At 43.8% G+C, this 12545-nt stretch overlaps 1 protein-coding gene across 2 annotated transcripts in view; it reads right to left on the minus strand.

Annotated features, from left to right (window-relative positions):
• The window catches only part of sh3rf1 (SH3 domain containing ring finger 1), a 31492-nt gene that overhangs the window by 3014 nt on the left and 15933 nt on the right, over positions 1 to 12545 (minus strand). The window contains exons 3-11 of one of the 2 annotated variants that reach the window (XM_075484723.1): positions 12134 to 12409; positions 11480 to 11575; positions 8000 to 8305; positions 4344 to 4454; positions 2734 to 2861; positions 1824 to 1994; positions 1053 to 1327; positions 642 to 961; positions 16 to 353 (exon numbers count right to left, since the gene is read on the minus strand). In XM_075484723.1, the coding sequence (XP_075340838.1) occupies positions 16 to 353; positions 642 to 961; positions 1053 to 1327; positions 1824 to 1994; positions 2734 to 2861; positions 4344 to 4454; positions 8000 to 8305; positions 11480 to 11575; positions 12134 to 12409 (2021 nt within the window). The remainder of the gene's footprint in view (positions 1 to 15; positions 354 to 641; positions 962 to 1052; positions 1328 to 1823; positions 1995 to 2733; positions 2862 to 4343; positions 4455 to 7999; positions 8306 to 11479; positions 11576 to 12133; positions 12410 to 12545) is intronic. The other variant, XM_075484724.1, reaches the window with a different exon arrangement.

The following is a 12545-nucleotide window of genomic DNA, read 5'->3' on the forward strand; positions in this document are numbered from 1 at the left end:
TTCACATCAGCGTACCTCTCACATATGATGGGACGTGCATCATGCTGCTGTGATAACAGAGAGGAGCAGGGCTGGCGAGGAGGAGGAGCGATGGGAGCGCATCCGTCAAGGGGACTGTTCTTCCGATGGGAGGACTCTGGGACTGAGGAGGAGGAAGATGACGAAGCAGCAGCAGGCTCAGGCTCGAGGCAGCTGACTGAACCAGAAGGTGGGGAACTGTCGGGGCCCACGGCACCATGCAACACTTCTCCAGCAGCAGCCTGTTCGGTCTCCAGGGTGGGAGAGGAGGGGGGTGAGGGACGAGACTTCTTCTTATTGGAGGACAACAGCTTCAGAAGACTTTTCTTCTCTCTCTACAAAAAGAACACAGCAGGTTTAAAGGTTAGAAAACAACCAGAACTGAGAAAATGAGATGCAATTGTCACACCACAGAGAGACAGAACAAAGAAACTGTGCCATGTAATAATGACCTTTTATTGTTACTACTGGGGAATCCTGAGTAATTAGCATTCTACAAAGCATTTTAATCATATGCTTAAAAAAACGAAGACATGCTCCACCACGATACCACAAACAATCGGAAACAGTCTTCACTGTGTTCAGAGAATCTCTGAGAAACACAGTGAAAAGAAACAGCTAACCTTGCCATCCTTGTCCATTCTGCAGGCGAGCACTGCGTTGTTAGATGAGGAATTGAAGGCAGCGTTGTTCCCAGAGCCGACCGGCACAGCGAGGACAGGCATGGGTCTCAGAACGTCCCCCTCCAGGGAGGCAGCGCTCACATTGGGTGGAGTCAGAGAGACAGCGGCGCAGCTCATTGCCACTCCCATCCGGGTGCAGCCTTGGGCGGGACTGGAGGAGGGTTGTGGGCAAACTGCGAGGTGTGGGAGATAGGTCACAGGTGTGGCAGACTGGATGGGTGTCACTGCTGCTGTGGGCCTGTCCTGACTGTGACACGCAGCTGCAAAAATAACACAAAACAATATCAGGACATCGAAATTCGCTTTTTTTCCCCCTTCTTAATTCAGCGGGGCAACAATTTGACCATTTACCTGTTCTGACTGCGTTGCGAGCCTGATTTACAGTCATCTGGGAGCTGACATGCAACGGGACTTTTGGCTGTTGGCCTGTGGCTGTCTGAGCTGTTACCACAGCTGCGGGTTGGGAGCTGGCAGGTACAGCGCTGGAGCACACAGTGAGGGGTTTGTTGAAATCAGGGACAATGGCCCCGAGGGGAGCAGAGGAAGGGCTCACAATGGTGACTCCTCTGCCGGCCTGAGTGCAGAGACTCATGGACACTTTGGGCTGGGAGCTCCCAGACGCTGTCCTGAGGGGGGAGGACGTGAAGAGCAGAAAAACACAGCTTTCAGAGGTAACAGGTGACCATTACACAAAGGGGTGGAGCCTTGTTGCATTTAAGGCTTAAATGCGCCACACAAAGAGAGAATAACTACATAAGTTTGACATTTCTGTGCTGACAGATTACAAAAGCTGAAATCAAGAAAACAAATAAGTTACACATTTCTAAAAGGAATTTGCAAAGTCATCAAAAAGTGCATTTTATGAGAATTCTTTGCAAAGCTGGAAAGCATCTGCGGTACAGTAAATTCCACAGCTAAAACTACTTGTATATGATAAAAGTAAACCTAAATGAGCAGTTTAAGTAAACAGGTGCGGCTTTCTCAATAAAACAGTCATCTAAAAAAAAGGAGAAACTGGAGGAAGTTATGACTGCACAAATGGCTGTTAAACCAAGCATGTGGACACGTGAATGTACAATATGTTGACAAGAATAAATGGCTAACGGTGATTTAATGACTGACCTGCTGACTGGGCTCATGTAGTTCCCAGGGAAGACTCCGATCTTGCCTGTGTGCATCGAGGTGCCCTTGAACCAGCCATCCTGACAGCGTTCAAGCACCAGGAACATCTCTCCTTTCCTCAGCTCCAGCTCGTCCTCTTTCCGGGGAGTATACGGGAACATCGCCACATAGCTAGATCCGTCACAAACAATAAACACATTTAGTCAGCCAACACGGAGGACCAACCCCCCCGCTTATGGAAAAAAGCAGTTTTTAATACAGCGTTTGTTCTGGTTTTATCCAGCAGTCTGGCTGATTATCTGTCATCATCTCAGCTCAGAGCCTCCGGCAGAGCTGGTGACCCAGAGAAAATCAGCGCTGAAGGACAAAACTTATTTGTAGGTCATCTCTCTGCAGCAGTGCAAGACCAGGCCTGTCATGGCAGCCAGGTAGATAAGAGCCTCAGCTGACATGTTTTCCATCTGGTTGCAGTGTTGTCAGGGAAGGAGAATGTAAATACCTCAGTCTGACATGCATGCACTGGCAGACCCAATGACGGCAGGAGAGGAGGCATGAGTGGATCTAATATCTATCAGGTGTGTAAGTTGTCTTGGGGGAGTAATGAGGGTAAAGGTGAGGGGGTCAAAAGTCAGGGGTGATAGAAAGCACCTCCCAAAGGGACCCTGGAGACTGTCACCCACAAGTTTTGACCCTTTCACCTGTGCACAAGCTCACACTCTGCAGGCCCACACTGACAGCTGGGGGGTGGGGGGTGGGGGTGCTGGTCAAAGACACGCAAGGATTTACTTCCCCATCAGCCGTGCATGTGCGTTAAAGACCCTGGGCCATCGGAGGACAAACCGCTTGTGACATTTCACTGCACATTTAAGACGACTGCGTATTTTTGTGCGAGACTGTTGTTATAACTCACACTGTGGGTCTTTGTCTGCTACTTTGGTCGCTTATGCTGGGGGAGGGTCTCTGTCCGGCAGCTAGGGAATATGCCGCTCCGCTAACAGAGGACTGCGGGGGAGGAGGCGGGGGTGGTGGGAGAGCATCCTGTGACAGAAGAATAGAAAATCATATTACTGGCGAGATAGGATCGGCATTCAATTACAACTTTACAACAATTCATCATTTGCCTCCTCTCAGTAAGACGCACAAGGACGAAAACAAGCAGTAACATGAGCCCCAATAACAGTTACGTAAGCAGGGAGACTAGTTTGTTTATGAGCAACAAAGAGAATGAGAGCTCATCTGTCATTTGGGTTATTCCCTCTGGTTTGCCGGCACTAGGGGAGAGTGGTTTGGCAGACACTGTAGTCTTGTCCCCGACTTCCCCTCGTTACGGAGAATCTACTATCCCGCTTGTTTATTTGTTGCTAGGAGACCAAATAGCTACATGTTAAATCCACTGCCGTATTTAATTGGGAACATATGAAATGAAAAACATGTCTGTGAGCACACTTCAGAGAAACCCTCAAAACCAACCATGAGTGGATTCATCTCGACTCACTTGCTGTTGAACATCTGGGAGAAACTCCAGCGATTTTTCAGCCTCTAGTCAAAAGCTTGACGCTTAAAGAAGAGTTAAAATGTTGAGGTATCACAAAACACAATAAAAAAGAGCCATATACATGTATAGATGGACCCACACGAGCAGTGAGCGTGTCAGAATGAGGCTGAAGTCGACTCCTCTGCCCAGAAGCTTCACATTGCAGTGAGCAGCAGAGTAATAGCTTCCATGACACACTGGGGGAGGAGAGTGGCACTCATACAGCCCTGTGCTATGTGTACGGGCCCATGTGTATATGCGAGTGTCGTTGTACGTTCTGGTTCGCTGCTGACGCTTGAGCTGAGATAATTAGGCTGCTGCAGGCTAGAGAAATCATCTGTACAGAAACATCATGTAGGGTTCCCAAGTGAAGCGGAGAGCTCAACCTTTTGTGTACACATTCCTGCCCATTCAAAAACTCCACATACCAGAGCCTACACATAGACGGACAGGAAGTTCGCGTGCTGTTTTGTGTGGGCTGGAGGGATTTCTTCAAACTTTTAGTGGCACTGATTTTTCCTTTTTTTTTTTGTCACAGGAATTTAGGAGACTTAATGGAGAAAACCATCATAAAGTATGTCCACAGACTGTATCGAATATTGTGACATGTAATCCAGATTAATGCTACTTCATATCTAAACAGTGTGACATAAATGCTACAGTATGAATACTCGTGTACGATTTAAAGCAGTGACATTACTGCATGAATTTGTTTAATCCTACGCTTGCAGATACAGTGTACAGTAGGTTGTATACCCTTCTGTTTAATCCATATGCAGACCTTCCATACATAATGTTACCATGCAACAGCTCCGGATTATATACAAACTGAAAATGTATTTTCTTTAATTACAGTAACGTGTCACATAGAGCTGAAATACTCATCTGAATGAGGTACTCAAATAGTGATTAACTGTTTTGTTGTCATTTGGTTACTTCAGTCTTGTGTTTGATCATTATTAAAGAGACATTAATATTCCACCTACCAAAGGGATGGATGTGTAGCTCGTCTCTGAGGGAAATGTGAAGACTGTTGCAGTAGTAACAGGACTACTAGGGGGTGGGGTCACAATAAGTCCAGCTGTGCAAATATGTACCTGCAAACGAAGGGGAATGTTGACCATTTAATATTCTGAATCCATAATAAAGGGTATGCTCCTCTCATACAAATGTGTTCCAATAAACTTCCTGTTACTGTAATAAATATTCGCTTTAATCACACCTACAATACAAGGACATACTCATCGTAAAGAAGGTCTGATTGCCTGCAGTGTTGTGGAACGCCATAACTTCAGAGTAAAAAACACTTTCTGGTCACACTGTGTGTAAGTGACACTTGCTGACATGTGGCTTTGTATCCTGCCCATGGCCTGGCTCGCCTGATGATTTGATTGGTCAAAAAGAAATCATATGACCACACGGGAAGACTTTCATTGGTTATGTTTCTAGAGGGGGCTTCCCAAATCAGTCATCCACGTGAGTCAGGATGGTTCCCTGGTAACAAGGCCATACTGTTGGACACACAATATCTCCCTGTAGCCCTGTGACTCTGCACGGATGGCTGCCTCAGACTGATCCACCTCCTAAGGTGAACCTTTCAGAGCACATGAACCAAACGCAACAGTGCACTCAAAAGTGACACTGCTCGACAATGAATAACGCTGTAAAGAACAGGGCAGGTGTGTTGTTCTAAATTAAATAAATGCATTTTATAGTACAGAAAGAATGCTTACAACAAGTGTCCGTTTTATTTCCCTGAAAATGTCTCCCTATCACCTGGTACAGTGAGAGGCCCCGAGTACATTTTCAAGAAAGACTAGTTAGGCCCTTTGTTGTCTTTTTGTCTTGCAAGACAAGTGCAGGTGAAGGGGAAAGCAAAGACAAAAGAGGCTGGAGAGCCTAGTTTTTATTCAACTATGATCTGTAAATCAAACATATATTCTATGAAATATACTGATACCGACTGTTGGGAAATGGTCAATAGATGACAACTTCTGCACTCAACTCAACAGTGATAGTGCTTAACAGGGGCTTCTGGAAGAAATTATTTCAGAATCTCTGTAGTTGTACACAACTAACACTTCATACTCAAGAAAAAAAAAAGAAATACAGAAAAGGACAGTAAAAGGAAACACCGAGTTAGCCACAAATTCACAAAAGTTGGAGGAAATGATATAATAAGGTTTTTGAATGTTTAAAGGGGAACTGCGGTATTTTCAACATTAAGCCTCTTTTATGAGTCGTCTGCAATGTTTTAGAACCCCCTCGCCGCTTTTTTGAATTTTACTGCTGTCTCCGGTATTTGCCTAATTTTGATTCTTCTCAACCTGCTTCAGAATGGCAAGTCATGTGCATGTCCTAAAAGATCCGTAAAAGCACCATAAACGTCCGTTTTCAAAATCATCAACTCACCGGAGTGGTTAATGGTGTGCACTGGTAATCCATATCAAATTTCGTTGCGAAAAGTTGCTTCTGTTGTGTTTTATTTGACATTTTGTAAATCCCATTGAGTTCTATGGAAGACTGGATGTTCGTTGATATTACTCCGCCATCAAGTGGTGTGGAGTATAGCAAGTCAGATTCAACTGCTGAGCGGAAGTTTATCCACGGCTGTGAGGTGGCTAAGAAAATAGTTCGAGCATGAACGAGCTGCCAAATAAAACACGACAGAAGCAACTTTTCGCAACGAAATTTGATATGGATTACCAGTGCACACCAGTAACCACTCCGGTGAGTTGATGATTTTGAAAACGGACGTTTATGGTGCTTTTACGGACCTTTTTGGACATGCACATGACTTGCCATTATGAAGCAGGTTGGTTGAGAAGAATCGTAAGCCCCTTTCACACTGCGACCCGCTACCTTAGCGGGTCCAAATTGCACCTTCGACCTGCATTGAGCAATGTGAACGCTTGGCGTGTCAGGGTGACCCGTGTCGCCTGAAGCCGAGTTCAGGGGGCGTTGCCTAGTGGCAGAGCGTCACACGAAACACATAAAATGCTGGGCGTGTACAATGACGTAGGCACAAGCCATGCGTCGGAGGTAGGGTTAAATACACCTGTCTGCATCAAATTTTTCAAACAAACGATGGCGGGACACCTTGAAATATCGTTTATGCAATTGTATATGCAGTTCATGGAGATGTTACTTTACGGTGCGTGGGAAACCGCGCTCTCCCATCTTTCTCGCCAGCCCTTCCAGCAGAGGTCCATCTTTCACCCTCCCCGAAATGTGGCGGAAAGTAACGTCCTCTGCTCGGAGGCTGAGGAGCTCGCGGACCTCCTTGTCTCCCCTGTTGGCCATATTAAAAAATGTCTCCAACTTGATGTAGGCTAAAACAGAGTGAAACTTGTCCTCACCTGTCGCTGTTGTTCTGAATCAGCTGTCCATTCTGTTTTTTAAACTCCTCACGTCACGCCACGCCCACGTCCGACCCGCGTCGATTGCGTTCACATCAAACTCGGCAAAAAGACTAGGATCCGACGCGGGTCGAAAGGCGAGTCGAGTTGACGCGGCAGCCCGGGTCGGCAGTGTGAACGCAACAGCGGACACGCTAAATTTGCGAATTAAACGCGGGTTATTCGGCAGTGTGAAAGGGGCTAAAATTAGGCAAATACCGGAGACAGTAAAATTCAAAAAAGCGGTGGGGGGGGTTCTAAAATATTGCAGACGACTCATAAAAGAGGCTTAATGTTGAAAATACCGCAGTTCCCCTTTAAGGAAACAAACGTCTGCCTTGTTAATAAATCGGCTATTTTTTAATATAAATAATGCTCATACCGATATTTAAAGAGAACGCACTTTAATAGTCAAACTCAAGATTGATGTAACACTTGTCAGTCTCTCAAGAAAAAAAAAAAAAAAAAAAGACCAATTCATTTCACTTAAGCACTTCTAAATCAAAATCTAATGGATGAGACTCACTCAGTTCAATTCTTTCCACTTTTTACCAGCTGCTTAGAGTTTGAGTCACAGATGGCCTCAGACAAGGGATGGGTGTTCTGCATCTGCACTTCTGTTCTTATTAATGTCTAAGCACCGAGTCAGAACTCAGCCTCAAGTGAATGGCAACCACAAAGATGCAGTGAATGGCTCTCATGTCAGGTTTGATGCGGAAAACTAAATGGCTAAGCTAGAGCTGTTTTTGTGGATGAGTCAAGTCACGTCTATGATTTCAAACGCTTGAATGAAGCGATAGTCCGTATGGTATGAGGGGGAAAGGGAAGTCAGCCTAATTACTGACAGAAGGAGAGTGGAGCCTTTGAAAAGAACAAACATCTTGAGAAAACAAAAGGATCCGAAGCTGGACTCTGCTTTCCATATGCATGACTGTGCACTATGACATTTTTTTTAAAGTTAGGGAGTTAAGGGAGTCATCTCCACAAGAACACCAGTTCAGTAGTAGTAGTCACTAATGCATCTGTAATTTCATTGTTGTGTGTTTAAGGTCCAGCTCCTTTGACATATAGCGGGAAACAAAATCATATGGGCACAGAGAGGCTAAAAGTGAATAAATTACACCTACTTGTAAAACCGCACTCTTCAAAAGAGCGTTCCATTTTTAGACGCCACACTGAGAGCAACTTACAAATAAAAAGAAACAAAAACCTGCTTTGCTTCATTTACTTGTGGATCATTTTACCTGCGAAGGTGCGCTGCAGGAAAGCCCCCCACTGATCTCTCCAATCCGGGCAGCTGCTGTGGGATTGCTGGAGCTGATGAGAACCGGCCCGCTAATCTCCATGGAGTGGCGCTGGGGGGGAGGAGCTAGCATGGGCTTGTGGGACATAGTGAGAGATGTGAAGGAATGTCGTTTCTTGCTGTTCTTCTTCTCCCCTGGCCGCTGGGCACCATTGCTCTGGAGGCCTAAGGAGGCCCCCTCGCCTGAGTCTCCTCCGGAGTCTGATGGCTTGTCCAACTCTATAAGCTGACGTGCTGCCGAGTTAAACTATGAGAGAGGAAAAAGGGTTGGGGTGAACAAAGAGAAAGGTATTCAAGACGAGGATAAATCCTCAGGAAATCTGTCTCTATAATGAGGACGATTGACCTTTGTCTACAGGAAGTCAGTCAAACCGGTGAGCAGAATAAAGTTCTATATGTTCTTCATCTGAATCTTTCTGCCACATGACTACTGCTTAATACCGTCCCTTAGCTTTCCCCTGGAGCTGCTGCTCCTACCATCTATGTAAACAAATTCATTCTGAAGGATTTCATGCCTTTGTGCCAGCTGGAAAACTGGCAGCTTTGTATACCTTTCAAGTGGTGTGACTGACTGTAACGTAAAAAAATTAGAGCAACAGTTTCAGTTAATCACAAAGTGCTCTTACATGCTGTCATACTTTGCCCCAGGTGGTTTCTTTTTTTACTTAGGATACAAAAACTGAGCATTTAATCCCAGTTCAGCAGAGCCCTGCGCAGGTTCATCACTGAAATGTCACCACATTAAGGTTGACATGTAATATTGAGAGCAAAATACCAGGTGATGGCTCCTCACCTCATTTAATTAAAGACCTGCTATACAGCAATGATGTTTTACTGTACAGTGAGTATGCACCCATGTCTCTGTTATAACCACACCCAGAGTGTTTGATTTGATGGCCACTGAGGTGCTGTTTACACATATTTTGATAAACGCATATTTTCTAACCTTCGTTTTCAAAAAAAAAAAAACTTGGTGCACACAGCCCCGTTTTAAAAAAAAAACCACGTCTACATTGATCCGCATAAATACGCTATCAGGAGCTGTTAAATTACGCCAAGCCTGACGGTGGTATGGCCGGGCTCTGTCTGCCAACAGAAGCTCCGCAATTGCTGCTCTCCGCGCCGTAATGCGCCTTTGTTGTTCAATACATTGTATGACTGTAATTTTCAAAATCACACAAGCGAGTATAGCTCTCAACAACAGAAATGCTGCTAGTAGCTCCATGCTTGCCAGATAGGGGCGGGGCTCTGTACTATGACGACAACTCCGCATTCCATTCTGAAAACTCCGTTTTCGTCTCTTTCAACCAGTTTACACACAAACGCTAAACAGAGTTTTTAAAAAATCTCCACTTTTGCCGGAGTTTTTTTTTAGCTTCGTTTTCGGAGGAAAAAACTCCGTTTGTGTATAAACGAAAGGCACAAACGAAGGGAAAGGTCTTCGTTTTTCAAAATACCCGGGTATGTGTAAACAGCACCTGAGTGGCAAAGCATTCAACACGACTGCTGCCGCTAGTTGTGGAGTATAACAAATGAACATTATCTTAAACTAAAGGCTCTTGCTCCTGGTTGGGATCTTTGCAACCTTACAAAGAATCTGTGGACCACGGACCTGAACATCTGGTCAGAAATAGTGTTTCCAAGCCTCCTTCAGTCACACAGTGGTACAGAGAAGCATTTAAGGTTATTCCTTTGGAATATCTTACAGCCATTTTAAAAGATAACAACAATACCTTCTATGATATATGGCAATCCTTTCTTGATTATCTTCCCAGTGATCGGGTTCAATTATTGAAGAAAGGGCAACCACCCCCTTGTCTTTACAAATAAAACGGGATTGGTAAATCCCTTGACATGACCACATTGTAAACAACATAATTATGACCCGAATGTGTTTTGATGTAACACGTGCATTATTATTATTATTGTTATTATTTTGTAACTTTGCAAGAGCTATGCTGTCTGGTTTGTTACTGAAAAATCAATAAAATATTATTGAAAAAAATATTAAAAAGAAAAAAAAGAAATAGTGCTTCCTGAATCTTTTGGGTACCTCATTTCTACGCCGGGAAAATTCCCAAAGCAAAGCCTGAAAACATAAAAGTCTGGATGCCTTGCATAACATGACATAAGCCAATGTTAGGATGCAAAATCAGTGAAGTCCCAAACTGACATGCTACTTGTTTGCGGGTAAGTTTGGACCATTATCTTTTACCCTATCCAAACTGTACATTATCGTGGTTTATGATAACCATTTTTCTGTTATTCCCTCGGTTTCTTAAACTGGAAAAACATTTGATTTGTGACCCTGAAAATGAGGATTTAAAGGCAGGCCAGGAGTGCGATTCAATTATACGATAAACATCATTTGAATTTATATGCAACATACTTTACACATTAAGTCACCTTCTGCATACATTTAATTTCAGAATGGACCTGTTATTGCTTCTCTAAGGTTGTCTCAACTACCTAACATTCAACTCTCATCAAAAATGCAGACCACAAGAAATGTTGTTGCCTTATCCATCAAATGCAAAACCTTTACACTTACAGACTGTATATTGGAGATAAAATAGTTTGTCCCGGTTTGTCATAATATTGTACAACAATGATTTTTAAAGTTTCAGTCCAGAGAGACAAAAAGTAAGAAACACTATTTCTGTGAAGATAAAATATTGGCTGTGTTCGAAACCGCCTACTTCTCCTACTATTCCTACTAGTCTTACTTTTTTAAGTTCCCGGATGTACACTAGATGCATACTAGATTCGCCGAAATGTTGAGTATTCATCATGAGGTTACTTGTCACACTCAAACTACCCAAGATGCAACGTAACGTGACGTTGCCCATCACCATTTGAACGGTCAAATTCCGTTAACGGGACGAGAGCAGTCAAAACGGCATAACCAGAAGTGCGTTGCTCACTGCGGCTAGCTTTAGCAGCGCCGAATTCGTGGGAACAAAATTGTAAATAGCCAGTATTTTGTCAGATTTTCAACACCTTGGGGGTCTAAATGACTACTTTCTCGCCTGAAAATGTTTCAAATGTTGCTAAAGTTATATATTTACAGACTTTATAGCTTAAGCGAAATCAGCTTTTCAGGCCGGCTGATTTCGGCTCGGGCAGGAGTGAAGTGCACTATGTGTAAACGCTCTGCATACTGTCAGATCGATCAGTATGCCGTTTTCAAGTATGTAGTATGTAGTAGGCGGTTTCGAACACAGCCATAGTATTATCTTTAAGGGGGAAAAAAGTGAGCCTGTGTTTTTACAGAAATGTTTAAGGGTTCTAAGAAACATAAAATCATTTAAAAAGTAGAAGTATCATACAGAAGAATCAGATAACGTTCAAAGGATGCTGGAACTCTGCTAATCTTTTGATTGCAAACTGTAGGATCATTAAAATAAAGCTACTTTCTTACCTCAACGTATGAGATGGGAAATATTCCAATTTTATCTCCCAGCATTCCCTCGGCCCAGTTTTCATCTACTCTGCGGATCACAGTCAGAATATCATCCTAAAATTTAAAAACAGAGAAGGAAACGCATGAGAAACACCTAAAAAGATGGTGATTATCTAAGAGTTTTGGAAATTCTCTTAGAGCAAACACGGAGCAGAAATAATGATTTTGGGATAATAGTTTTTGAAACAGAACATACCCTAGAGTGAAAACGTTATGGTCTCAGTAATGGCGTTCTACTTGCAAAACTACTTAGTAAGCTTGTTTCTGTTTTTGCTCATGTGACATAAACTGATGACAGTTTGCAAAAACATCAAAGTATAACCAAACAGCTGGACAGACACAACAGCTTAATTACTATAGTTAAGCTGTGCCTCGCTGAATGTGGCATCCATTCTTCTGAGCCTAATTACAGCTGCTCATCAAGAGGCCTGGCTCAAAATCCAAACCAGTGCTGTGGGCGTTTCAGTCAAAAACCCCTGACATTCTAACACACACAAAACTTGAGAAAATGAATGCTTAGAAGACAAAGTGTCACTGTAATGAAGGTATTTTTGTTTTACAACGCTGGCCATGTGGCGGAACAGTTGGCGTTGCGGTGCTATAGCATTTCACCTTAGAGAAGGGCAGACAGTCCTTGTCGGCCTCTTTGTCTTTGAGCTCAAAGTCGTAGAGAGCTTTGCACTGAGGAGGTGGCTGCGGCAGCGGCTTGATGACCTGGACGAAGTTGGTGGGGAAAAAGCCGTGAACTCCACCCATCTCCCCATGGTACCAGTTCTCATCCACTTGCCGGCGCAGGATGATGATGTCACCCTTGGTGAATTTGAGGTCCCCTGGTTCTTTGCCATCATAGTTGTACAGCGCCTTGGCACAAGGGAGCTGTGGTACACCCTAAAGAGAGATAGTGAGTGTTAGTCTTGTCATTCGTGAATCAACAAGAGAACAGACCTCATTACTAAGAGCAAACATTTGTGTTTTTTTTACCACCCACACTATAAACAACAAAAAATAGCAGTTACAGTGCGAG

The sequence above is a fragment of the Odontesthes bonariensis genome, chromosome 15, assembly GCF_027942865.1.
Source record: "Odontesthes bonariensis isolate fOdoBon6 chromosome 15, fOdoBon6.hap1, whole genome shotgun sequence".
Taxonomy (NCBI): domain Eukaryota; kingdom Metazoa; phylum Chordata; class Actinopteri; order Atheriniformes; family Atherinopsidae; genus Odontesthes; species Odontesthes bonariensis.